This window comes from Peromyscus eremicus, chromosome 9 (genome assembly GCF_949786415.1).
Source record: "Peromyscus eremicus chromosome 9, PerEre_H2_v1, whole genome shotgun sequence".
NCBI classification, from domain to species: domain Eukaryota; kingdom Metazoa; phylum Chordata; class Mammalia; order Rodentia; family Cricetidae; genus Peromyscus; species Peromyscus eremicus.
The window spans coordinates 58,374,608-58,402,262 of record NC_081425.1 but is presented as its reverse complement, the minus strand read 5'-3'; the positions used below and the strand labels follow the sequence as shown (position 1 = coordinate 58,402,262).

Here is a 27,655-nt window from a genome sequence, read left to right as displayed (position 1 = left end):
ATACAGGTGAAGTTGAAATGGCTTTAATCACACTTCCACTGTCCTCTTCTAGAAAGGACAGCACTTGCAATGGCGAGCAGTCGGCAAGTGCCATGAGACGGCCACCTGGAAAGCACTAAGCCACAGGCACACAGAGATGCAGCACCCAGAGCCGAAGGCGGCCACTGCACCACTGCTTCTGACACGGGAAGAAGGTTTCAAACAGCGGAGCCACTTGCCCAGCCTCCCACTCCAGTCAGCCCTGGTTGCCTAACACAGAAAGAACAAGCCGGCAGACAGACTTACAAATGGTTCAAGTTGACATCAAAGTCTAGCTGTGGCACAAGTCAACTCAGAATATTTAAAAGTAAGTAAGTCACACAGAGATTCCAACCAGTGCAGTAAGACCGCAGCTTATGGATTCTGTACATGTTACATAGTTCTAAAAGTGAATTCTAGTCAAGCTACGGCTTCATTCACACCCATCACTCAAAGCACTTTTTGTATGCACAGTCAGAAACCTAAAAAGCCAATGCAATGGTAGCAGATGGCTACCAGTGAGGAATTCCTACTTCAATTCTCTATGGCACAGACTTTTAGTGTCTACTTGTAAATTTACCTTTTCTTAATGAAATCATCAGAGGACCACACCTGTTGCCCTTGTAGAATGATTTATCACAAAAAACTATTCTGATTTTTCCTTCTTGACAAAATAGGCTTTGTTAGCCCAAAACTGTTCTAAAGGAGAATGGTTATTTTATACCTGGGGGTGGGGAGTAGGGGCCGGATGATGTGCTAAACACAAAAGTCTGGCTTCTCAACCACTTCTGTTTTAAAAACCACTTCTATACTTGAATTCAGAAAAGTCTGGCCCATGTTTTAGACGGATTCTTAACTAGTCTGGACCACTGTTTAGAAAGTGGTGATGGAGGACAGCACAGGGCATGGGTGTCACAGTTAGTGATGTGACAGCACCTCTGCTCCCACGGCAAAGGGCCTAACAGGCCATACTAGTGCGTGTTAGTGACTTCCATCTTGCAGTGCTGAGAAAGCCATGTTACAGGATCCCACACCTATAGCCAAGTTCAAGGCTACTGTGTACAGTGAACTCAGGGGCAAACAAAGGGAGAGACGGACTCAGGCCTAGATAGGTCCTCGGGACAGGTGGGGAGATCGTTCAAGGACTCTCCTGTAGCCCATCCTCTGTTTCCAGTTCGGCCAACTGCCTCCTCAGGATATTGACTTTGGCTTGTAACTCCTTGTTATATTCAATGATGTTAACCATCTCCTCATATGCTTCATCCAGATACTTAGAGGATCTGCTCCAGCGCAGGAAAATGCCTGTAGGGTCCGGAACGAAAACAGAGGGAGTAAGAGGTTGGGAGCAGCAACCTGATGCCACTGGGAACTGTGCACTACTCTTCGTTCTTCCACGACCCATGTTGCATTTGTTTACATTTTTGTTTTGCAGCACCGGAGACTGAACCCAGGGCCTTGCACATGCCAGGCAAATACTCTACCATGGAGCTACAGCCCTTCCTGATTTTGACAAACAGGTCTCACTCAAAGGCCCAAGCTAGCCTGAAACTCATGCTCCTCCATGATCCTTGTCTCAGTCTCTAAGTGGACAGGATTCCAGGCATGCACCATCACACCTGGCTCACTCTGTGCTTCATGATTCTCTAAACTACAGATTCCTCAGTTACTGAAAGAATCCACACAGTATCTGGGAACTACTGTTGTCATAGACATGCTCACAGGTTATCAAACAAAAACACTGTTGTCACATACTCATGAAAATAAGCAGGCAAGTTACAGAGCCATGGTCTTCACTTTCATAGTCAGGGAGGCTGGCTGCCTGAGTGAAACCATTCTCAAGGAAAAGTGATGGTGACAGAAACATCAGAGGCACGGGTTGTTATTTAAGCCTCAACTTGAACTATCCATGACTCGAGTCACTCCGCCGCCACCATTACTCAATCTTCCAACTCCACAGGCAACTGCTCCTCTCCTTAGACAACAATCCCCAGCTTATGGACTGAAAGGGCGACATCACCTCAGGTGGCTGGTTCCAGAATCACCTCTGAGTATCATGTTCTTGGATCCTGAACCCTTTCCATCACACAAGAGTGCTGGATTCTAACCTGTGCACACAAGCATCTGATGTCTGTTCCTAATCCGTGTGAACACTGTAAACACGTGTGGCAGTGGGCTGTTCAGGTGATAAGAACAAGAAACCGACCTGCCACAAAGCAAACTTCTTTAAATTTCCAAACCATAGCTAGTTCTGCCTGTGTATGTGGAATCCACAGACATGGAGGACAATGGTTTAAGAGAAAGTTGGTCATGTTGGTGCTTCAATTCACAACTACCCAGTCTACTGTTCTTCAATTAGAAGTCACTGTTAATGCCTCCTAAGATAGAAACAAACAGCAATTTTCTGTTTGTGTTCTCTCCACCTTCATCTCTAAATTCATCTCTTCATCTCTAAATTCCCACCGAGGGTTGGTAAAATCATTAAACCATATTTCAGGCCACCCAACTCCAGACTGGGCATGTGTGTCAAACAGCTGGCCTCTCATTTCAGTACGACAGTGTCTTTTAAGTAAACTGCCTCAGAAACGGTAAAAATTTTTATTACATTTTATTTAGATGGTGTGTGTGTGTGTGTGTGTGTGTGTGTGTGTGTGTGTGTGTGTGTGTGTGTGTACATCAGAGAACAAGCTGCCAGAGCCAGTGGATTCTCTACTTCCACCACATGAACGCTGGGGACAGAACCCAGGCTGTCACCGAGCCACTTCACCATCCCCAAGATCTTTAAAAAGGAAGCAGAGTGGCAATCTCTCATTTAAGAAATTACTTATTCTATGATCTGTGGTTGTCTACAACAATCCAAAGAGTAAGCAGAGAGGTTCTGCTCAGGGCAGCCAAACTCCCTCACAGATTCAAAGCACAGGTCTCCTGCTCAGGGAACCTAGACACTGCTAGGGACATCTAGTTTCCCAAATTCTAAGAAGGGAAGAGGCATCTAGCCTGAGGAGGAGGATGCCCTCGGCAGACTTACCAAGAGGAACAAGAGGCAAACCAGTTAGAGAAAGCCTCTCACAACAGGAAATCACTTTCCATACATGAGCTACGCTGATAGCACATTACATTAGAAGCAATTAACAAGGGGCATTCACAGTAACCTAGGTGAACTTACCAAACACGGTCTTCCTGTGTCTACGCTACTTAGTGCAAACATGCACGGAGATGCACTTACTGTCTTCCAAGTGATTACCGAGTTAAACGGTTCTTTTGCTGTCCCAGTGGAATAAACGTCTAACATACTTTACGTGAGTTCTGGTCTTTTTTTAAAAAACAAGCTTTGGTGTTCAAGGAGATTAGCTTCAGTGGTCTGAATAATTGCACATGTAAGAAGCTGTTTTAGAACACACTCAGAAATGCATTATGAACTGCTATTCCACATGAACAGCCGCACTTACAGCTCCCACTGATGGCATTTTGTATCTACTTACAGAACCTACTAGAATAACTGTGTGTTATCATTTAACACTCACTTAACTGTATTAACAGCTTAAGAAAGGAAATAGATGAAATCTTCCCTGAGGAATTTAAAATTCATTCATGTCCCAGCTACCTACCAACTCCTACCAAAGCATTCCTGTTAATCTCTGCCTGTTAGTCAGCTGCCATGGAAGAGAGGCCATGCCCATACTAAGGAAACAGCAACACCCACACACACGTCGGTGGGTCACCAGCTGGCCATCTTCAAATACCAACTACTGCAGCATGTGACCCTAGGTAAGCTCCGGGCACAGCCTGGAGTGGGTGAATCTCTGCACATGGTGGGGGATTACCTTCCCACAGCTGGAGACTCTGTGGAGCTACAGAAGGCCAGATGACCAGGCTGTTGGCTTCAAAGAGTGGATTGGTGAATTTACTCAGCTCGCTGGGCCTGTTGACCCATGACCACAAAGACATCGTTTTCTGCTGTAGCTTCAACTTACATCTGCTCAAAAAAGAAAATCACCATTAAATCCATCAACGGCTAACACCCACCCTTCAGTGCTCCTCTTTACAGGACTTCTCCTCCTCCCCATGTGACAGAAAACAAGATGCTCAGTAGAGAAACAAAATGCTTCAGAACGAAAACATTTGTCAGGAGCATCTGCTGGGGAACTCTCTTCTGTAACCCGGCAGTGGCGGGGTTGTGAATCAGCCCTGTCACTCGGGACCTGGGGACAGCTTCTAGGTATAACAGGAGTCAGAAGGCCTGTATTGAGGTTATACTTGTGAAAAGATTTATTCTTCAAGTTTTTAATTTTGAGTATACAGCTATTGATATATACAGCTGTATGCACACATACTTACATGCACATGAGTGCAGTTAGGGCGTTGGATTCCTTGGAGGTGGAGTTACAGGCAGTTGTGAGCCGCCCAGTGAGAGTGCTAGGGACACGGTTTGGGTCCTCTACAAAAGCTGAATGTGTTCTGATTGCTTAGCCATCTCTAAGTGTGTGGCCCCAGGCCACACTTTGGATGGCTTACTAGCTGTGTGTCTCTGATAGTCAGCTTCTCTGATCTCACTCTTCTGAAGTACAGAAGTGGATGGAGGGCATACCTGGTTATACGATAACATGTCCCCCAGATACACACAATTGTGGTCACACATCAAGACATTAACATGAAAACGGCTGGCTAATCTGCTCAAAGCTTTTAAGTAGTGTATCAACTAATTTGAATCCAGCAGCAAAAAGCTTAGGGTTCCCTCTCACCTGGCATGCACTTGGCTCACAGGACATCTGTACTTCATGTAATTTAATTTGTACTTAACAGCAGATTCCACCTTCTTATAAACAAACATTCACATACACCCAAATCCCAATCTCTTTTAGGAAATGACGCGGTGTGAGCTCACCCACCTTTCACTTTCATTGTTGCCCAGGAATGTTCCGAACTGTGAGGCATAAGCATGCTCAAAGAGCATGATGAGAAAATGCTCATTGAACTCAAAGGAGCAAGGGAACTGCCGGAGGATCTGCCACACACAGTCCAGAAAGAGGAGGAACACAGGCGCCTCCCACTTCTGCTTGCTGCTGCAATAAGCTGACTGTGCACAGCGCTGTTGGAACGGGTGGCCAGCCTAGTGGGAAAGATGGAAATGTGAGGGTCCTGCCCTGATCACACCCGGAACACTAGTTCACACAATCACAGCGGCATTTCTAGCCACTGGAATACCAGAAAACCAAGGTAGCTCCTGTCTAGATGAGTGTTTGGGTTAAAATAACTACCTTCTGCAACTAAGGAAAAATTACAATTTCCAAACCCTTCGTGAAGCTGTGTAGTGAGGATATGAACATGGGAACTGCAAACATCCTTCAGACATCCAATGAAAGGTAGAGCTTAATGACCGATTTATAAAATTCTTGGACTTGACTCCCACATAATCCAAGGCTTGTCTGTTAACCGTTAGCATTATGTTGAAATTATATAGCAGTGTTGTGTTCTAGGGAGAAATACATGAACAGGATAAGTCTTTAAGCACAAAGACAGGACACGAAGGGAATGGATCAACTTCATGTGTGAAAGGAGATTTAGGTCTCAAACACATCATTAAAGTACGCTATTTCACTGGATCTTAGAGGAAGTGTGTAGGCTGGAGCAGGATGGACAAAAGGCAGAATGTGCTCAAGTCCGATCTTGTGGTCATACCACAGCCCACAGCCCCCTCCCCCCATATGTATCAAGCTTCTGTATCTGTACTCAGCTTCTAGGAGACCGTCTATGTTTTACATCCGTTCTGCTTCCCTTGTTGGTAACAAAGCACATGCCGAGGATCCCTTGTCTAAAACACCAGGGACCAGAAGTGCGCTGGGCTCCAGGGTTTGTCATATTTCAGAAAATGTGCATGTGCACGAGATACTTGGGGATGGAACCAAAGTCACACAGCACACGCCTCATCCACACAGCCTGAGGGTGACTTGTGCAGTCTCTTCTACACCTCCATTTCCACTGCGGCAACCACAGGAGGTCAGGAGGCAGCATTCTGGAGCGTTGGGATTTTCACATTAGGAATGCTCAACCTGCACAGCTACGAAAGTGAAGGAAGTGCTAAGTGAGCCGTATGAGCAAGAGAGGTGCTGGGATGGGGCTGCAGCTCAGTGTTGATCGCCTGCTTATATGCACACAGGCCAAGTTCAACAAACAACATGGGGTGGAGAAACTGAAAGATAATATTGACTCTAAGCACGTATTTGTGTGGAGGTGGATTAACTGACCCAGAAAATCGAACATACAACTTAAAATTTGTAAATAATCCAAACTTCATTCATAGTCTTAGCACCACAAACTGAGCCTTCAATCTCAATGACGGGCAGTCCCATTCTGACCCAGCAGCTTCCTCACCTGCAGCCACTCTCTCTCGATCAGGGCCTCAAAGCCACGGATGGTCCTGCTTCTCGGTTCCAGGATGATCTGGGCCAGGGAAGTCACCTGCAGTGTGGAATCGGTCCCTTCTGTCCCATGAATCAATACCGATGCTCCCTCCCTGAGAGGAAATCCCAGAGCACAGATGGGAAACTCCGTAAGGACGAACATTCCATCAACAGAGTGTTCAGTCTCATGCCCTGCCTTGTCAGTAGGGTATGGAGTCTAAATGAGGGGGACTTGGCAGATGAAGGTCTCCAGGGAAACAGGAGGCCACAGTGAATCCCAAACTTCACACAGCAAGAGTCCTTCCAGCTGGCCCTCCAACCCTGGACAGACACAACAGTCCCGTCACAGTGGTACCTGCCTTTCCGGCTTTAGGAGCTGAGACAAACCTTTCCCAGCAAACCTATACATAAACACGCATTAAAGTGACCTTTCCAACCTTGAACTCAGCTGCCCCCATCAGCCTTCACCAACCGTAACGGACCCAAGAAACAAGTCCTAAACTATATACTCTGCGGTACAAAGCAGCGGGGGAAAAAGCAAAAGTATACAACTGTCAGCCCTGCCATAAGCTGGCAATGACACCCCTGCCCATAAGAGTTACTGGGTGCTTGGAACCCCATTATTTTAAAGAGATATCTAAATGAGCCACACACTCTGCCTTCTTCCACCCTTTTTAGTGAAACTACAGTAAAGAAAATTTTGGAAAAAGGGCATTTCATGTTTCAGATCTACTGCCAATTATTTTCCCATGTACCTACATATTATATAGTAATAACGAAAGACAATTTCCCACTATTTTCACTTTTATTGTAAACATTAACTATGTTTTATGCCTTGTTTAGAACTACTTATAATAGCTATATAATATTCCATTAAATGATTAAATTATAATCTATTTAGCCCTATATATTTTGTGATACTATGGTTGATGTACTTGTCTGTGGGATTATTTTGGAGCTCTTATTGTATGAACAACAGACCCTACCAATGGTAGGTTATATAAGCCCATTCTTAGAACAGCTAATAATTATGCTAAAGAGTATGAACAGATACTTTGTGGCTTCCATACATATTGAATGTATCTCTGAACTGTGAGTGCTGTTTACTCTGACCTTAAGGTTTATTTCTGCATTTTGAACAACTGATTATAAAGCCACTTTTCACTGCGGTATAAATCCCAACATATCAGAAAAGGGAAGCCAGCTCTTGGAGAACTGAAGGAGGCGGCCCCTGGGTTGCCTTCCTCTCACTGTCCTGTTACTATTGCTGGAAGGGTAGACATGGAGGTGCAGCCAGGCTGGGGATGTGGCCCAGCTTGCCTGGAACGTCAAAGGCCCTGGTTCTATCCTCAGTGCCGCATAAACTGTATGTGGTGGTGTACTCCTGGAATCCCAGGACTTGGTAGGTAGAAGCAAAGAGGATCAGAAATTTAAGGTCATCCTCAGCTACAAAGGAAGTTCTAGGCTAGCCTAGGATAGTAAGACACCGAGAAAAAACACCTCTGTACTCATGACATAAGGAGTAATTTGGTAGTCTTAGGCTAAAAGAAACAGAAACATCCATGTCAGCTACTCAGTCTTCTGAGCTGTTGGCTTCCTGTCACAGAACCCTGGTCTTTAATTTCCCATTTGACTGGCTAAAGCCTAACCTTAGCCCAAACAAAGAACAGCAGCAGCTGTGACCTCTGCTCCAGGTCTCTGCCTGTTTATTAACTGAGCACAAGATCTTAGGCAACTCACTCCAGCCTTGAAAAAATGAAGGATGGATTCCCCTAACTCTTAATGTTTCAAGTGCTACCCAGGGAGGCAGCGACTGTGCTGACACCTACCTATGGTTTCAGTGGGAATCCCCTCCTTTAAAAGGCTCTATGTTTCTGCAACAATGTATACAATCCTCCTGCCTCTGTTCATTCTTCTGCCTCAAGTCTCAAGGGTTAGGAGGCTTTAACTGAGTGAATACTGAAATGACTTGGCAAACCGCATGGCCAACAGCAGGTTTTCCCAGCTGAGACTGGAGGACTATCCAGACCCAGCACTTTAGGATGAGAAATCCAGCACAGGAGAAAGGACGACGACACTGTATGACAGTGTCGTTCCACTGATTTTACAAGGAAAACTTCCTTTCAATCTTTTTCATGGCAAATTCATAATTTAAGGATTTCACAGAAAAAGTAGACCCGTGGTACTTAAAAACTGTGTCATCAGAGGTACGTACATGGACACTAATCACATTCACTCATCAGACGTGGTCATTTCATATCAGACCCACACACCCTTACCAGTAACTGTAAGCAGACCCCCACCCCCCACCCCTGCACAATACTGATAAAGCCATCTGGAAGCTATGGAGTGGGAATGGACTTTGATGCACTCTATGGACACTCTGGATAAGAACGATGTCTGGCCATCAGTGTGAGTCCCATCCAGGAAGGCAAAACACATGCTACCTGTCAATGCACTGGGCCGCCAGGCAGGCAGTGGTCAGAATCTCCTTGACGTGTGTCAGCCAGTTGGAGGCCTCCAGCTTGCCGAGCCATCGGTCCATGTTGTGGGTTTGTTCATTACATGCTTCCACGAGCTTGATTAAGCTCTCCTGAAGAACATGGTATCTTTTAAAACAAGAAAAACGGAGAGATAAAACAGAGTGACAAGGAACCAAACCCCAATGTCTCCAGCGCACTCAGTGGCAAGGCCGCTTAGGCCACTCCCACTGCTAGAGCAGCCTGAGGAGTAAGGGGCCAAAGGACCCTTAGCACTATGAGTAGATGCTTCACGTCTCCTGGAAAACGCTCCTGCTGAGCAGAGGAGACCCACTCCACACAGCTGGGTCACCTGGGAGGGCAGAGGCCAGGACACTGCACTCTGTGACTGCCTAATCCCAGGGCGCAGGGCAACTTACACTTCGACCCTACAGCTGCTGAATGATCTAGATTACACATCCAGGTCTCAGCAGTGACACCCAAGACCAGACCCCAATCCTATCCATCTTAGCTCCAAGCCCCTCCCCCCAGCTACCACCCCCTGAAGAAGGCATAAAGCCTCCTTTGAGGAGAAGCAAGCAGGTGGAGGGAACACAAGGAGGAAGCAGGTGGCGGCTCCAGGAGACTAAACCTCTGAAGCTGCTACTGTAGGAAGCTGTAACTCTATGGAGCGAATCTGTTCTGCCAGTCTGGCAGCAGCGGACACTGGGAGAACACAGGGATGAAGGGAAAAAGACTGCTATCTAGGGAGGCTCATCTGTGCTTATCCAGCACAGATTTTCTGCTTATCTTATGAAATTCAATGAAAGCTAGAGCTCATTTGCTTAATATACTTAAGTCTTGTGTTCAGTTGCTACACACACACACACACACACACACACACACACACACACGAGTTGGATGAAATAAAAAACTCTTTGGCTAAACTAAATAAACAAGAGAGAAAACTCAAGCAAATCTAATGAGAAATTCCAGAGGAGACTACAATACCACAGGAGTAGGAAGGATCATAGGGGTATGCATGGTGGCATGGCTTTAATCCAGGTACCTCAGAGGCAGAGGCAGGAGGGGCTCTGTGAGTCTGAGGCTAGTCTGATCTACATAGTGCACTCCAAGCCAGCCAGGGCTACATAGTGAGATCCTGTCTCAAAAGGAAGAAAAAAGAAAGGACTGTGGACTTCTGTGAACAATTATACACCAACAAAGTAGAAACCCTAAAAAATGAGCGCAATTCTGGGAAAACAGCAGCTGCTAAGACTGAGTTAGGAAGAAATGGAAAATGTGAGCAGCACAATGAGTTAACGAAAAACGAACCAGTAACGAAAAGCAAAACTCTGCCATCAAAGAAAAGCCCAGGTCCTGAAGGCCTCACAAGCTACCAAGCACTTAAAAAACTAAATACCAGTCCTTTCCTGTCTTCCAAAACCCTGAAGAGAGCACTGTGAATTTACTACTGGCCCAACTCTAATATCAAAGCCAGACAAGAACAATAAGGAGATCACTGGCCAATGATGAATACAGACGTAAAAATCATCAAAACACTAGCAAACCGACCTCAACAGCACATTTAAAGGGACACCACCCAGACCCCAAACCCTTATACACAAGGACACAACTCAAACTAATCAATACACGTGCCAAAGCACAGGGTAGAAACCTCAAGGATCTCAACAGGGCAGAGAAAGCACTGACAAGTCAGCATCCTTTCCTGATAGAGACTCAGCCAATTACCTACGGCAAGAATGGACCTGAACACAACTAGGGCCATGTACAAACCCACAGTCAACATCATACTCAGGGGAAGTCAAAGGTGTCTCCTTAAGATCAGTAACAAGACAAGAATGCTTGTTTTCATCATGGTACTAGCCAGAGCAACTGGGAACAGAAAGAAATAAGCCAAACAAGTCAGGAAGGGAGAGGCTAAATTGTTTCTCTGCAAACAAAAGTATCCTATGAATAGAAAAATTCTAAAGACTCCAGCAAAAAAAAAAAAAAAAAAAAAAAAAAAAAAAAAATCTGGCCGGGCAGGTGGTGGTGCTGGCCTTTAATCCCAGCACTGGGGAGGCAGAGTCAAGTGGATCTCTGTGAGTTTGAGGCCAACCTGGGCTATAGAGTAAGCAGAGTGAGTTCCAGGACAACCAGGGCTACACAGAGAAATCCTGTCTCAAAAAAAAAAAATTTTTTTTTTTAAAGAAAAGAAAATCTCACTTATTCACAGGAACAACAAAAAGAATAGATTACTTTAGTGAATTTACTCAAGACTGTAAAAGATCTGTATACTAAAAGCTATAAAATGCTCAAGAAATGAATGTGGACACAAATCAATGGAAAGAGACCTCATGTTCATGGGCTGGGAAAATGGTTTAAGTACCCTCCTACCCAAATCAATCTACAGACTCTATATTACCCCTTACAAAATTCTAATGGCATTCTGCCCGAAACAGAAGGAAAGACAATGCTAAAACTCACCTAGGCCTAGACAGTAGACTCCCCCATGTCAAGAATGGAGGTAGCCCAGCCACCCTCCTCCCAGGAAAGCCCTTACAAACTGACAAACCTATGGACCTCCGGCTTTGTCTCATGACTTTCCCAAAGTCCTACTACTGCCACAGCCATGATACAATGAACTAGGAACCTTTCCTTCTTTCTCTTCTGGTTTAAAAACCATTTTTCTCCAGCATATTTGGCCTCCTGGTTTATGCTTTCAGGATTGCAAGCCATGAACCCGGGAGGCTGGTTCTACAGACCCCAGCTGCAGCAGCTACAGGACCACTGAAAACTGCTGACAGAGGAGACATAAATATTCATGCCACAGACAAGCAGGTGAGATGGTAGATATGTTGTTTCATCATTTCTCAGTCTATAGCTGAATCAAATAGCACTCATACACAACAGTGTGAACTAATTTGCAGAAAATAGCCACACCTATGTTAAGGACCACAAGGCTGACTGATTTGAACTTTGAGACTGTGGAGTTGGAATGTTGCAAATTCAAAGTATGTCTGATGACCTCTTGTCCCTTTAGTAGCCGTCCACTGCCCATCTCTGTCTGACCCAACCTTTAACCACTGGTAAAACTTTGGAGCGCAGTCACTTGGCAAATCAGTACCATCCACTAGCATCAAAGCTAAGAATGTTGTCAGACAGCACTGAGACCTGCTAGCAGAGAGCCCCAGTTTGCTGTACCCCACCTACCTGATGTTCCCACCAGTGTATCTGGAAAATGCCTTACTTGATGTCTTTCATCCTGTGACTATGAAAAGTTCATGAAGCCACTTCCACATCAGAACACGTTGTTTGGGGCAACCTGAATCTGTGTTTCTGGGCCAAGTCACTGTATTTGGCTCAAGAATAAACTCACTCTTATTTCCTTTGAGGTGAAAATGCTGTTTTGTATTGACAAACACCTTTTCATCCACTAAGCCTTAGTAAAGCAGATGGGGCAGGGAAGCCCACACTAGGTTGTCCAGCCATTCCAGACCCTCGATTATGTGGAGTAGCTGTGATCTCTGTTTTGAACAGCTACAGGATCACCCTCTGCAATCAGCTATAGGGAGTGCCCCCCATGCTGGCCTCTTTACCTCTCAATGGACTTGTGAATCCTCCTCCACTGAGGATAGTGAGCTTCCTGTTCAAAGCCCCCTCCTTTGGCTCTAGCTTGCTGGGCCACATTCAGTGATCTGGTGTCAATGAGGTAGCCACGCTTTCCTGCCCTGAGGGTGGCGTTAATCAGCTTCTCATCTTCCTTGCACCTCCGCCCATTGGTGCCAGTCAGAGGCTGACCACTTCGCATAATCACCTGGAAGCACACAGGCAACAAGTCAATAGGTCCTTGAAGTTTCTGAGGAGCTGGATAGGGGTTCTCCTGAAAACAACCTGTGGCACTCTGTCATGGACTCTGATGAGCACGCCATACACAAAATGCTGCATGTATTAACACCTGTAAAACAAAGATAAGCCTTGCACTTTAGTACAACTGTTTTCCTGCTATCTCAAACACAGTAAGCTCTATCATCACCTCTTAATGATCATGCACTGTACTTCATTTAGTCCATGAACTGACCGCAGTAGATCTGGTCCTGTGATGAAGACAATAGCCTAAGAGTCAGTAAACAGCCTTTGTAGGAGAGTAAAATATCCCACACCTCAAATAAACTGCAGACCTCTGCAGGCCCAGGAATGGTTCTGAAAAGCCTCCACTTTACAAAAAGAAGCATCCACGTGTCCTTAGCAACAGGGAAAGCAGGTAGAGACTTTCTGTCTCATGTCCCTCTGTTCAACCTGGAGGAAAACACTGGGGTCTGACACCTGGCAGAGGACCACACAAGGCTGTCAGCAGGGAGGCTTCATCTATGTAACAACCAGCCTGGCTGACTGTATATATATGTTCTTCTTTACCCCAACCAGCTGCCCATTGCCTTCTCTACCCACCAACCCAAAAGCTCTCACCTTTCTTTCTGACAATTCTGCCTTCCAGTTCTTAGTCTCATGCCCCACACTTAGACACGGGATAAAATCCACATGGACTTCCCCTTATATCAGTTTATCTGACAGACTACCATTACTGAATCTTGGAGGGAAGAGTGAACTTCAACTCCACATACGTGGGGCTGGCAGGCTCTGGTAAGAATTACAGAGAAACACAAAATAGAAAGTTTATATACACCCTTGTGTGGGGAGTCATTTTCAATGTTCTGAAAGCTGCCTGTCTATTATTTATCCTCCACTGCCCCTCTGCCATCCTTCCAGTATTCTGAGACTGCCTGTCTCCAAAGACTACCATCTACATATTTTGAAAGGTTTGCTTCCTAAGCTTTTCTCAAGAAATTACTACTATTTCACTAATCTCTTCTTGGGGATGGTTTGGTGCTGCCGCAGGAAACCATCGTTACACGCTCTTACTACTCCAAAACAGCTCAACATGACCCGTGGCCAGCTTGTGGTTACGATTTTGGAAAGCAGAGGAAATTTGAGGCCGGTCTGGAGTCCACAGGTCACTGGGGATGTGTTTAGGGGCTATCCCTTGCCCCTGGCCCCTTCTTCCTGTCTCTCTGCTGAGGTCAACAGCCTCTTCCTCCCACGCTCTCACCACCATGGTGTTCTTCCTCGCCCCAAGCCCAAAGCAGTGGAGCCAGCAGGATGTGGACTGAAACATCGAATCTGTGAGCCAGAACACATTCTTCCTCCATTTTAAGTTGTTTCTCACAACTGCCCATCTCTGTATCTGAGCCAACATCCTGGTGACTTCTAGGAAAGCCTTGTAGAATTCACCACTAGGCTTGGCCAACCTCTGATCTGTAAGCCCTAAAGATAAAGCTGTGACATCTGAAACCACAGAACTTTAAAGTCCTGCTTTGTTGCATCCATGTACCCCAGGCTCTCAAATGCATCGGCTTGAGCCTTTTTTTTTTGTTTAGGACTGCAGGAGCTTGTGAACCCTGCCACCCTGTCACATTGAGCAGACTCTATTGTTTGGCTTAGACTAAACGGCAATTATTTTATACTGATGCCACCATTTAGTATCAGTTGTTAAAACACTGTACAATATAAATTGAAGAGCAATACCACTGCTAGCAGGACAGGTGGCCTGCTGATAAAGAGCAAACTTTTAAAACTGTCCCGTTGATGTCCTCCTTCACATTCCCGTGGGAAAGGACAATGGAAGACAGCCGTAATCGTCTAGGTTAATATGGGCTGCAGAATGGGAAGCAAAGTGTAAGCAAGAGAGGAGAAAGTGCCAGACATGGGGGTGCAGCCTTTAATCCCAGCACTTGGGGGGCAGATCTCTGTGAGTCTGAGGTCAGCCTGGTCTACAGAGAGTTCTAGAACAACTACAACTACATGGTGAGACCCTGTCTCAGAAAGCTAAAGGTGCCGGGCGGTGGTGGCGCACGCCTTTAATCCCAGCACTCGGGAGGCAGAGCCAGGCGGATCTCTGTGAGTTTGAGGCCAGCCTGGTCTACCAAGTGAGTTCCAGGAAAGGCGCAAAGGTACACGGAGAAACCCTGTCTCGGAAAAAAAAAAAAAAAAAAAAAAAAAGAAAACTAAAGAGATGAAGGAGAGCAGAAAGTCATTTGGAAAGTTCACATCCAGCAAACTCTAGATTGACGCATCCCTTGGGAGAAACCGAGGAAGGCCCGTGTGAAGTGTCTTGTTAATGCGAGCAGGCCATGTGTCAAAGACCAATGCCACAGACCTGTAGGAAACTGACAAAGCCTTGCCTCCAGGTCAGGCTAGAGAGATGGCACAACCTTCCCTCCCCCATGCTGGACATAATAAACAAGCTGAGGTTCCAGCTGCAGCACAGTTGGTGGCGCTCCATCACACTATGCAGCCTACCCAATCCCACATTTGCTACATGTGCATCCATTTTTCCTTCATTCCCTGGCTGTCCCAGTCAGAGCTCAGGAACCCAAGACATCACTGGTCTCAGCAATCCCCAATTACCCAGTTTCCTAAAGTATGGGTAAATGGCATGTGTCATTTTTTTCTCTTGTGAATCAGTGTCTGCTCAACTCAACTTTCACATGGGAATTTGGTAAGAATAATTACAATAAACACCTAAACAGGGCTCTAGGAGGAGAAACGTCACTCTTCTGTCTTAAAGAGCATTGCAGCAAGCATTAAATAAACATAGTTTCCTTCACACTGTGCTCTGAAGATAAATCCAACTTTTCAAAAGCTGAGCAGTACTGAAAGTATTCAGTACATCCTCCTCAGAAAAGCATCCCACTCCTGGTGCCCTGCAGTTTACACAAGGGATGTAGTAGTGGGAATGATCTGGCCAATGACTTCAGCCAAAAGGCACAGAGAACAGGGAACACTCCCAAGCAAAGGAACCCACCCACCCTAGGCCATGCCTATCAGCAGAGCAGCGCCCCTCACACTCACCATGCCGTTCTTTTTATGGTAATAGCTCAGTACTGGGAAGCGTCCCCCATGTCGAAAGGCTGCCACTTTCCGAAGAGCTTCATCATCGATGGACTTGGGCACAATGACCGCTGGTGGGTAGGAAGGACAGATGGCAAACTCCTTATTGACATAGCTCAGTCTCCACTCACTGGTCTGAAAAACACACAGTACTTCAAAGCTAGGCAAACATCTCAGTGTCATAAAGCATCTAAGGTTTAAAGGCTTTGGAGACGATTTCCAGGGAAACCACTCGGCAGGAAGTTTGGACACCTAGCCCACACTCAAGTACTGTGGAGGAAAAAAACCTCCAGTCTTCAGGCCAGCTCCACCAGCTTCTGGCATGGCTAATGATCAGCATTCCTAGAGATGTCTGTGGCAGGCCAACACCTACTGTATTGGAAGCTCCTCTATCAGTTTAACTGTGATTCAGAAAACACAGCTTACACTCTCCACTTCATAAGACAGGTCTTGCCCCTTAGTTACATATGCAAAGCATGTCCGTGGTTATGATGGCCAACATCAGCCCATTCACTCTTTCGGGATACTGCTCAGGTAACAGTCATCTTAACACAGTACCAACAGACCGTGACATTCTAGAACGCTCTACTGGAGTAGAGATGTTGGCCATAGCAAATCCTTTGTTCCTTCTGCTAGAAAAGGAAGAATGTAGTGAGAGAGGCTCATCTTTCTCAAGACAACAAGGACACACTCCTGGAGAGCCCTTGTGTGTCATGAAATCATTTCTAAGTCCTGGAAGCACATGACAGGAAACAAGGACACACTCCTGGAGAGCCCTTGTGTGTCATGAAATCATTTCTAAGTCCTGGAAGCACATGACAGGAAACCATCAAACAGCAGAACTACATCTTACAGCTAAAAAAACAAAATGACATGTGCAAATTTCAGTACGTGCCTATAAATTCAAGTTGGACCAACATATCAACCCTGGCTTATATTAATAGAAAATTAAGTTAAAATGTGAAACTTAGTAGAAATGTTTTTTATTTAAAGATCAATTTTAATTACTTTCTTCTAGCTTTTATTGATTTACTTGGTGTTTGTGTGCACATGTAGCTGTGTGCAGTATGTGTGCAGGTACCTGTGGAGGCTGGAAGAGACCATGGATTCCTGAGAGCTTGAGCTACTGGTGGTTACGAGCTGCCCCATGCGGATGCTAGAACCCAGTCAGGTCCTCTGGAAAAGCAGCAGGCACTCTTAATCACCGAGCCATCTTTTCAGCTCCCACTTGATGACTGTATTGTTGTTTCCACTTCCTGGCACTTTCTCATAGTTTTAATTATTGCTTTACAACCCTTGTGTGAGGATTCAGACATCTGGGTCACCTTGGGGTGAGTGCCTATTAACTCTTTCCTCTGGCCGAATGGTGACATTTCTGACTTACTTTTGGTTGCATCATAGACCCTGTGAATGTGGACATGCTTGGCGCAGGAGGTACCTTTTGTTTTAGAGGCATTTAGACCTTGGCTAGCTTTGTGAACTTGAACACCTGTGCTGCCTGGGGGCTCAGCTCCAAGTTCACTTTGTTTCCAGCCTGCATGCAGGTCAGCCAGAGATTTGGGTTACACACACGTCAAGGCTCCTCTTCTCAGGCCTGCTCCTACTCACTGCTCTCCTGTATCTCTGATCACCTTAGGCTCCTTCCTCTGGCTTATTCCCCTACAGGAACATGGTCTTCTGTCAGGGTGTGAGCTACCATCAATGCCACAGTCGTGCTGACCACTAGACAAAGCCACCAAATGAGAGTAATGAGGTCTCTTTATAGTTATTTTAAAGACTCTGTTCTTTAAATATCACAGGGGGTGGGGGGTGGGGCATAACTGAAAATCAGAAGTGGCTAATACTATAATTAAGAGAATTTTATGGCTGGCAAACAAACAAAACAAGCTCAAAACAACAACAACAACAACAACAACAACAACAACAAAAAAGACCAGAAACCCCAGCATTCCAAAGATTACAGATCAAGACACATGCCTGTCTTTCATAAAGGTTTTTTGTTTTTGTTTTTTTGTTTTTTTTTTTGAGACAGGGTTTCTCTGTGTAACAGCTCTAGCTGTTCTCGAACCATCTCTGTAGCCCAGGCTGGCCTTGAACTCAGAGATTGGCCTGCCTCTGCCTCCCAAGTGCTGGGATTAAAGGTGTGCACCACCACCGCCGCCTGTTCCAAATTTCTAATGATAGAGGATAGACACAATATCCTGCCATCCTTTGTCCTGTTCTATAGATACACACAGTCTTACATTCTTTTAGTCACCTAACAAATCCTTACCACTTGCTGGTCATGTGCCAGAAATACTGAATGGGAATAAACACCCCATGGTTCCTGACCTTGCAAAGCATACACTCTAGCTGCTTACTTCCTAGTCCAGGAGGAACAGTAAGCTATGAGCACAGACTCCAGACTGCTCCTTCTCACACTTGAAGGATGCTTCTTACAAACTGCTCTTCCCCTTCTTAGCAGATTCAAACTCTGGCTCCCTTCTGCTTTAGACACTTCCTCCAGGAGCCTTTGGCTCCCCCTCACCCCATGCTTTTCATAACCTGCTAACTTTTCGTCTTTCATACAGATCTTTTAAACAAGCTCTAGGCTAAACTATATTTTCACCATATTCAATGGTAACAAGACCATAAAATTCCCTTTCTACTTCCCTCTGCCACCATGGACAACTTTACACTTCAAATTACATGGCACCCTAATCTCTATGTCTTGATTCCAAGTGACCATTTATAGAAGTACGATAGGAGAAGTCAAACAGCCAATAAGGAAAACCCAGCTCTAGGAAGCTGGCCTTGGAGACCAGGCCAGGCGTTGTCCAGCAGTACACAAGCTAGGTGCTTCTCCAGTACCATCTCAGGCATGCTGTAGGCTCAACACACTTTTGAAGAGTGGCTCAAAACCTAGTACATATTAAGTTGTTACTCAGGAGACACATACCAATTAACTCACAGTATGCCAGGAGTAGCTTTAAGCAAAACAATGTTTTATTTTTATTTTTTAAAATATTTATAAATGTAATTTTCAAACATTTAAAAAAGCCCGGACTATGTTAATCTATTGGAAGGAAAGGCATCCCAGCTACAGCAATTCCACCAACACCCGGGCCAAATGACCACCAGGAACGAAAAAGGCTAACCCACAGCCAGCGCACACTCTACACTGAGGCAGGAGAGCCCAAACCCATCTCAGCAGCCTTCAAAGGGAAAGGGTCATTTCACGAGCAAAACAAGGTGTTGGGTTCATTCTTGGCACCCACAATATCAAATGTTAACTTACAGCGGAGGAGTGGAGCTCAAACTCCTGCTCAGGAAGGAAGGAATGCCAGCCGTCTTCCGTCACCTCAAACATGGGTCGGTAGAAGAAAGGGTACATCAGGGTGACTGAGTCCAGGGTGGACAATGCCTAGAGGACAGATCAAGATAAAAGATAAAGATTCTGGAAAGCAACTGAAAGCATTCTAACAAAGCAGCAGTGAGGACACAGGACCTGGTAATGATGGAGCCCAATACAGGTCTCCAGTGCCGTATCTCTACACGCAGCTACAGTCTGACTGCAGCTGGCATCTGCACTTCAGCATCTGAGACACCTGACACACAACCACACTCAACAAGTGCTGCCTGAACGAAACAAGCAACACAACAGGCTGTGCCTAATGAAGTAACGTCTCCTGACACAATTCAAATGTCGAAAGCTCAATAAAAATGTCCAAGAATTTCTGGGCCCTGGGGAACAAGGAGGTTTGGGTTAGTCAGTAGAGTCGCAGCTAAAAACCCAGTAACTAAGTCATTCAAAATGTATGCCTGCTTGTCACCTCAAAAAGCATCAGAAATGCCTTCAAGCTCCAAATCCCAGCTACACAGTGGTTAAGTCACATAGCTTCCCTATGCCTGTTCAATGGAGGAAACTTCACAGGCTTATTAGAAGTCTTCTTGGAGATAAGGCATCTAACAGGCAACAACAGTGCAACACACAATAAAACTGAGTTCTTACAAGACATACATCTGTAGAAGCTGCATCCATGCTCACTTCCTCCTCCCTAAAGGGATCAGCCAATGACTAGGTATTGTCCTATCTTTATGCTGCACTGGGTATACCCAACCAAAGTGAGCCCACACATTCCTTTGTCTAAATAGCAAAACATTATCTCAGTTTGCTTCCTTATTCACGATGGGAATTAGAGCCGTGTCAAGATCATACTTCCAAGTGACAACTATGTATGGCAGACTATTCAATTTACTCTCTCATTTTCTCAAGTAGAATTTAGCAAAAGCAGGAAGGTTTGTGTGTCATTTCCTTAGCAACACATCACTCAATCCTCTACTTCTTGTTAAAAAACCAAACAAAATTGTAGTCATCGATTTAAGGCTTTTTTTTCCTCCTTTTTAATAGCTAAACCCACTTTTCTTTTAAAACATAAAGCCAAAATAAATCAGTTACATATAAGGAAAAAAATCAGCTAGCTCTATAATTACCTAGAAATTACTTTAAACACAGAGTCAGCTGACACAATTTAGTGGCAGTGATTTAAAATAAGGCAATTTAAAATTGGGGCGTATCCTAAAATTGTCAGAAGATGAAAAAGGAGTGTGAAGCCTTCAACCGAGACTTTAAACTATCCACGCGAAGTTTCTCAAGCATAGCCTGAAGCAATGTTCCAAACTTTTATATAAGCATAAACAAACACATCTAATGTGAACGGAGGAAAACAAATAAGTCACAGATGACAACTGCTGGTGACAGTCACCTGCTTTAGTCTGTTACACAACACTGTGAATATACTCCTGACACACAGCTGAACGGTAAGCCGAGAAATGGTTAAGATAATGAACTTTATGTGACGTGGCTATTTCTACCACAAAATCTCAGCATGAAACTGTTCTCACAGAAGGACCCTCCAATGGCAGCTACCATTTGCCAAGTATTGTACTAAAAATTCTACATATACCCACAAATGTAATCTTACAACAGCCCTAAGAGGCAGGTAATGATATCCTCATTTTATAACAGGAGACTACTTGCAAGAGATTAAGTACTTCACTCATGGGCCTCACACTAATAGAAGAACTACATTACAACAATCACAGTATTAAGAGTTACTGCTCAGAGTTCAAGGGTTGCGTCTATTCCAAAGATACACTACACTCAGGAAGATCACATCCATTCTCTGTACCATGTCCACAATCCAACTAGCTGTATTTGTTTCATTGGCTTAACACTTCACATAGGTTGTTCTTCCAAGCAATCCACTGAAACAGAACAACAGTTCCCAAACTGTCTTCATCACAGAAAGTATCAAGATTTGTGCAGTAAACATGATACTTGGGTTTTTTCTAAACAAGAATTCATACACACTCAAATGAAACAGCATCTATTATTTAGTCAATATGAACTCATGGAAATTCTGTCATGAAATTCCACAAATTTCTAAGCAATTGATGGAATTAGGAGATCCGTGTAAAGTGAAAGTGCAGTAAGCGGTCCCGTTACTCTCGTGTGACAACAAACCAGGAAGGGCTTTTCCTACACCAGCAGTCCTGGGGTCATGATCAAATACCTGACCAGAGAAACACAAGGGCTGCATGAAAGCAGAATACCGCCCTTTCCCCATCAGACTTTTGCCTGCAAAATACTTACCTCAATGGAACTGGCTATATTTAAACATTCTTCCATCCCAGGAATATCCAACTGAATAATTCGGAAATCTTTACATTTTATGATGATGGTACCCAGAGACCCCACAAATCTGTAAGAAATTACAAATCATGTGAATGGTAAGAAAACCAGTGAGGAGAATAGGTTAGAACCAGAACACAGAGTGTCAGGAATTAGCCTTTCTTGCGCAGCGTGAGAGGCCACTGAATAAGTTTATGCACTAAAGATGAACTGAGGAGGCTAGGAGCCTGCTGCTGGTATGGGTGGCTGACCTACCGCTGCTTCGCCCAAACTGCTGGTAACGCTACCCACCAGATTGCGTTAAGGAATAATCTCTGTAGAAATCTTAACATCCAAAATATGCAGTGAAGCAATAGGAAGTGTGTTGTTACTCACATATCCTTTTCTTTTTTTAAAAAAAAACTCTTTCACAACTGAGATTTTACTGGTTGAATACACAGACATTTCAATTTTTAAAACATGGACCCAAACTCTAAGAGTCATACATTGTGTTCACGTACCCAGAAGAGCCCTGTGTTGTTTCTCTTTGAACTTATTCCAGCGATGTTCCATCCTACGCTTGGCAAATTTTCCCTAAGACCTCACATAACAATCAAATGCTCACAATCCTTAATTCCATTGACTCACAATTTTATGCCACATATACTACATATTCAAAATTTCAATCTTTCACAGCACATTATCACAATTGTTAGGAAAATGGACTGCTGTGACCAGAGACAGTTCTGACAGGGCAAGGACCGAGGAGTGGTTTTTTAGAATAGAGTTCTACTAGAAACACAAGACCAGAAATAACTGAAAATATTCCAGACACAAATGCACGACCGAGAGACTCCAAATTACTATTTCGTCTGCTTTGTCACACATACTTCATAGTGAACTGGACAATCAATTTGCCTTCCCTTGCCTAGAGTACACAGGGTTCACGGGACAGAGAAGACAGAGAATTTAAGTGCAGGTGAAAGTATATATAAATGTTTGACTCTGAGACATTCTCTTGCACAGATGAAGAGTATAGACTGGGAGGCTGAGAGATAGCTCTGCAGTGAAGAGCACTTCTGTTCTTCCAGATCCAAGCTCTGTCCCCAGAACTCACATAGGGTGGCTCACAACTGCCTGTAACTCCAGCTCCATGAGATTCGACACCTTTTTCTGATCTCCTGGGGCACCTGCACTCATGTGTATATACCCACACACAGATACATACATATACACATAAGTAGAAAGAAATAAAAACAATTTAAAGTATGGAGTGGGAAAATAAAGATAAATTAAATTAGTTCATACTTTCCTTAAGAGTCAGTCCTTTTCTTCTCAGAAGCAAACTGAATAATGCTGAGGACTGATTACCCTCAGTGGGAAGTGAACAACCCAGAAAATAAATAAGAAGAAATATGATAAACTGAACTTTTGATGTTGTTGTTGAGAGGGTCTTCCGTTCATGAGTGAGGTGGGTGTCAAATTTGTCATCCACCTGCCTCGGCCTTCCCAGTGCATCACCTTACTGAACTTTAACTTTTTTAAGGAGAGAATAAAATGCTTATATGGAAAATAATGACAATGTACACAACTACAGCCAGGCATGGTGGCGCACACACACACAAATGTAATTATAGCACTTACTTGGGAGGCCAAGGCTGGAGAGTCGGGAGCTCAAGACTGGCCTAGGCCAGTCTTGACATGCATGAACATGTCTATTTTTAAGGGGGAGGGGCTTTAAATTGTATTCAATCACAACTACGAGAAGTGAGATTGACAATCAATAATGATTCGAGAAATGGCAAGAACATGCAAGGAATGTAATGTAAGGAAAAAAAAACTTAAAGAGAGCACTGAAAATACACTAAATGTTGTTCAAAACGACCACTGCTATGATACCCCTGAGACCTTAGCCCAGGGATAGCAAAAGCCATGGAGCCCGTGCAGATGACTTTCAGATCTAGGCCTCAGAAGGATCGTTTGGCTGGTTGGGCGAGGATGCCAGAAAAAACACCTGGAAGCGTCTGTCCGGGCTGCTCGCGGACCTGGGTGTGGTGGGCGCTCACCGTTTGTCAATGGCGTCGATATTTGAATGGAGGAGCCAGAGCTCCTCCGTGTTGTCCTGCCGGGAGGACAGAATCAGGTGGTGGCCCGTCAGACACAGAGTCCCTTCCACGGCGGGGTAGAAAGGCCGGTGCAGCACCACATTGTCCACCCGTGGGGTCTTAATCAGCTCCGCGAACTCCATGGTCCCTGGGCGGCCGCGGCCTGGGGGATAACGACTCCCCCAGGTGAAAGGCGGTTAATCCGCCCCGATTAGGCACCCCCTAATGGGCGGGCCCGGGAGGTCGAGCCCCGCCCCGGGTGGGCGGGTGCGGCAAGGCCTGCGGGGTGCGCACCGCTGGCGGGGACTCGGCCACAGCGAAGGCCTCGCGGCAGGCCTTGTAAGAGCCGCTGCCACCGGCCTCTGACGGGCGGGCCGCGGAGGAGGAGAACCCAGCGTCGGGCGGCATCCGAACCCGAGCCGCTAGGGACTTCTGGCGGAAGTAGCTGCTGGTTCCCGCACCCGACAGTGACGACGGACAGAAGTAGAGGAAGACTCGGAAGACATAGGAAACGGACCGGAAGTTGGTCCGTTGTTAGATCCGGTGGAGCACAGCCAGAAACAATGACTTTATGTTCCTACAAGGGAAAAACTCTTTCACCTTCTGCCCATACAATCCTTGTCCTCAAAATATTCCTTATCGGAGAAGGCGGGACGAGAAGACATAGCTGACCTGCCGCCCTCCGTTTGAGTGATGCCCCTCAAGGGTTCTTCTGGGCGTTTGCTATAACTGGTGGCTATTCTCATGGATTGGTCCACGAAGAGATGTCAAGGGTAGGATCGAAGCAGTGATTGTGACCTAGAAGCCTCGGGGTGTCTGGAAGGAACACGGACCTAAGCCTCAGACTCTGAGAGCGTCATGACGTTAAACGAGAAAAGCGTATAAATACCTAGAAGGAGAATGCACAGAGGAACTGATTAACCCTCGTCCTGTGACAAAACTCCAGTGACTTCAGAGACTGTTCAGTTAATCTGTAGCAAAGCCTGGACCTCTCTGTGAAATCCAAGACTTTGGTGTATTAGTCACCAACTCGCAGCGTCCTGGCTAAGTACAGTCTAGCTGAACTGCTCACAAACACTCCAATGACAGAGTTTTTTTTTTTTTTTTTTTTTTTTTGAGGGGGGGGGAGGGGATTCGAAACAGGGTTTCTCTGTGTAGCTTTGCGCCTTTTCCTGGAACTCACTTGGTAGCCCAGGCTGGCATCGAACTCAGAGATTTGCCTGGCTTTGCCTCCTGAGTGCTGGGATTAAAGGCGTGCGCCACCACCGCCCGGCCTAATGACAGAGTTTTGCTTATGTAATTTCCCTTTCTTGCTTCCTGTCTCTCTTCTTTAAACTGACATTTTATATCAGAATAAAAATTGCCTTTGCGTCCTGGCCTGCTTTTACTTTATTAGCCTTGGAAGTTCTCGCCATGCAGTATCTAAGAACAGTGAGTTAGCTGACTTCAGAGTATACAGAGTGAACCTAAGCAGATGGCACAGTGCTTCTTCCTGCTTTGGGTCTTGTCTTCCCTGAAACCTTCCCTTCATAAATCACCCCTGACATTCCAGTTTATCTGGAAAAAACAAAAACAAACAACAAAAAACCACCCAGGAATGGAGGCTAAGGGAGGATGAGGGAAAGTACCGTAAAGCCATTTTGCACACTGGATTTTTCATTTTCCTTCCTTATGTGGGTCATTATAATAACTACCAATTGTGGGATGGACATTTTACTTCCAATCTAGAAAATAATGGAAAGTTTTACAAGAGAAAAGCATGAAAGTTGAGCCTTGAAGGGTAAGGTTCCCTGAATGGAAGATGTCCAAGAAAGAACTTAGTTTTAATTTAGTATATATTAAAAGATAGAAATTCTCCAGGGACTTTATGATCCTTCTGGCTTTCTTGAAAATTAATTATGAAAAACGTTATATCAAGTTTTAAAAAAAAATGTTTCATGTTCTATAAAGCCATTAACTGCTTCCCCCCCAGAGAAAAAGTTCAGTATCTTCTGAGTTGTTATAATAAAATACCAGAAACTATTAGAAAATTACATCGACTGTGATTTGAAGCTCAAAGAATAGAAAGTTCATGAGTGCTCAGAAAAACCAAAATTCAGTAGTTAGGCATAAAGCATGGGTAGAGTGAAGAGAATTTCCCTACATAAACAGTAGGTGGCAGTAGAATTCAAAGGCAATGGGATATGCTTCTATTCTATTAAAATAGTACAATAATATAGTCACATATTACTGTCCAAACAGCCAAGAAGTAAAGGTCTTGGAGGATTCCGATAAGCCCAGAAGATAATGAAATTTATAATGTATACAAAGGATTTATTCAAGAACTATTAAGATAGTTCAATGGGTGTCTTTGTCAGTGTTTTATTGCTGTGACTTATCACAGCAATAATCACAGGAAACACTAAAAAAGGAAAGCATTTAATTGGGGCTTGCTTGCAGTTTCAGTGGTTTAGTCCATTATCAAGATGGTAGGAAGCATAATGGCACTCAGGCAGACACGGTGCTGAAGAAGGAATTGAGAATTCTACATCTGGTTCTGCAGGCAGCAGGAAGAGAGAGCCGAAACCCAAAGCCCATACCCAGTGACACACTTCTTCCAACAAGGCCACGCCTTCTAATACTTTCAAATAGTGCCACTCCATAAGCATTCAAATATATGAACCTATGAGGGCCATTCTTATCCAAACCATCACTATGTGTAAAGAGCAAGTGTGAAGACCTGAGTTCAAGTATGCAGAACACACACAAAAGCAGAAACTTGGGTCTAAAATCCCAGTCCTGGTGTCAGGGGGGCAGAGACAAGAGGATCCTGGAGGTTCACAGACCAACCAGTGTAGCAGAAACAGCAGACCCTGGACCAGTGAGAGACACTGTCTCAAAAAAAAAAAAAAAGTAGAGGGAAATCAAGAAATGCACATGATGTTGACCTCCAAACACAGGCATACACACCTGCATATTATACACATATAGAAAACACACACACACACACACACACACCACAAAAAATAAAATATTAAGGGGCACTATAGAGATGCCTCAGAGATTAAGAGTAATCAATGCTCTTCCAGAGGACCTAGGTTCAGTTCCCAGCACCCACATGGTGGCTCACAACCATCCTTAACTCCAGTTCAAGGGGATCCAGTGCCCTCTTTTGGCCTCTGAAGGCATCAGGCAAACATAAAGTGCACTACATATATTTGAGTAAAACACTCATGCACATAAAGTAAATTTTTTAAATAAAAAATTTAAAACATTCCCTCATTTCAGGTGCTATTATTTTTTTAAAGATTTATTTATTTACTATGTATACAGAAGAGGGTGCCAGATCTCATTACAGATGGTTGTGAGCCACCATGTGGTTGCTGGGAATTGAACTCAGGACCTCTGGAAGAGTAGTTGGTGCTCTTAACCTCTGAGCCATCTCTCCAGCCCTTCAGGTGCTATTATTATCTCTATTCTTGAGATTAAAATAGTATGGGTGTGTAATCAACAAAATGTTCTCCTAGGAACCACAAACAAGAAAAACACATGATATTTGTCTTTCTGAGTCTGACTTATTTCTCTCAACACAATCAAAAGTCCATCCACTTTCCTGAAAACACTAATTTCTTCCGTACATCTGAATAAAACTGCATTGTGTGTGTCACATTTTTCTTTATCCATTCATCTGTGGACATACAGATGAGGCTGATCCATAACTCAGCTATTGTGAACAGTGATACAGTAAACATTGATGTGCAATTACCTCTTATAACATGTCTGTGTTATGTTGGTTCAAAGTCCTTTGGGTATATAGCTGGGATTGGTATAACTGGGTCATGTGGCAGTTCTATAGTTGGGTTTTTGAATTAATTCTGTTTTAGATGGATGTATTGTGTACCCTGACACATGCATGGAGGTTAGAAGACAACCCTTATGACTTCTAGGAAGTGGTTTCCTCCCTCCACATGGAGGGTTCTGGGGATTGAACTCAAGTCAGCAGGCTTTGTCAGCAAACATCCTTACCTACTGAATCATCTTGATGACCTATTGTTAGTCTTTTAGGAACCCCCATACTGTTTTTCAATGTGC

At 44.6% G+C, this 27,655-nt stretch overlaps 1 protein-coding gene across 3 annotated transcripts; it reads right to left on the bottom strand.

The window, feature by feature from the left end:
• Window positions 1-633: 633 nt before the first annotated feature.
• On the bottom strand, window positions 634-24,361 carry Mtmr9 (myotubularin related protein 9). 3 transcript variants are annotated; one of them, XM_059273494.1, is made up of 11 exons: window positions 24,257-24,351; window positions 23,546-24,161; window positions 21,462-21,570; window positions 19,104-19,229; window positions 15,788-15,961; window positions 12,478-12,695; window positions 8,864-9,025; window positions 6,388-6,529; window positions 4,905-5,125; window positions 3,840-3,991; window positions 634-1,320 (listed from the first exon to the last, which is right to left on the bottom strand). In XM_059273494.1, the coding sequence occupies exons 2-11, from the start codon at window positions 23,725-23,727 to the stop codon at window positions 1,157-1,159; spliced, it is 1,650 nt and encodes a 549-aa protein (XP_059129477.1). In that variant the 5' UTR covers window positions 23,728-24,161; window positions 24,257-24,351; the 3' UTR covers window positions 634-1,156. The 3 variants fall into 3 exon arrangements, with proteins under 3 accessions (XP_059129477.1, XP_059129478.1, XP_059129476.1); XM_059273495.1 differs by lacking the exon at window positions 23,546-24,161 and having other exon boundaries at window positions 24,257-24,361; XM_059273493.1 differs by having other exon boundaries at window positions 23,546-24,352.
• Window positions 24,362-27,655: the final 3,294 nt, after the last annotated feature.

What these genes read in the sequence shown, in the direction of transcription:
- Mtmr9 (XM_059273493.1), bottom strand. Translation starts at nt 23,727, where the DNA reads ATGGAGTTCGCGGAGCTGATTAAGACCCCACGGGTGGACAATGTGGTG. An exon ending in ATATAGCCAGTTCCATTGAG is followed by an intron (nt 19,230 to 21,461) that starts GTAAGTATTTTG and finishes TCTGTCCTCTAG; the next exon opens with GCATTGTCCACCCTGGACTC. An exon ending in ACCATAAAAAGAACGGCATG is followed by an intron (nt 12,696 to 15,787) that starts GTGAGTGTGAGG and finishes GTGTGCTTCCAG; the next exon opens with GTGATTATGCGAAGTGGTCA.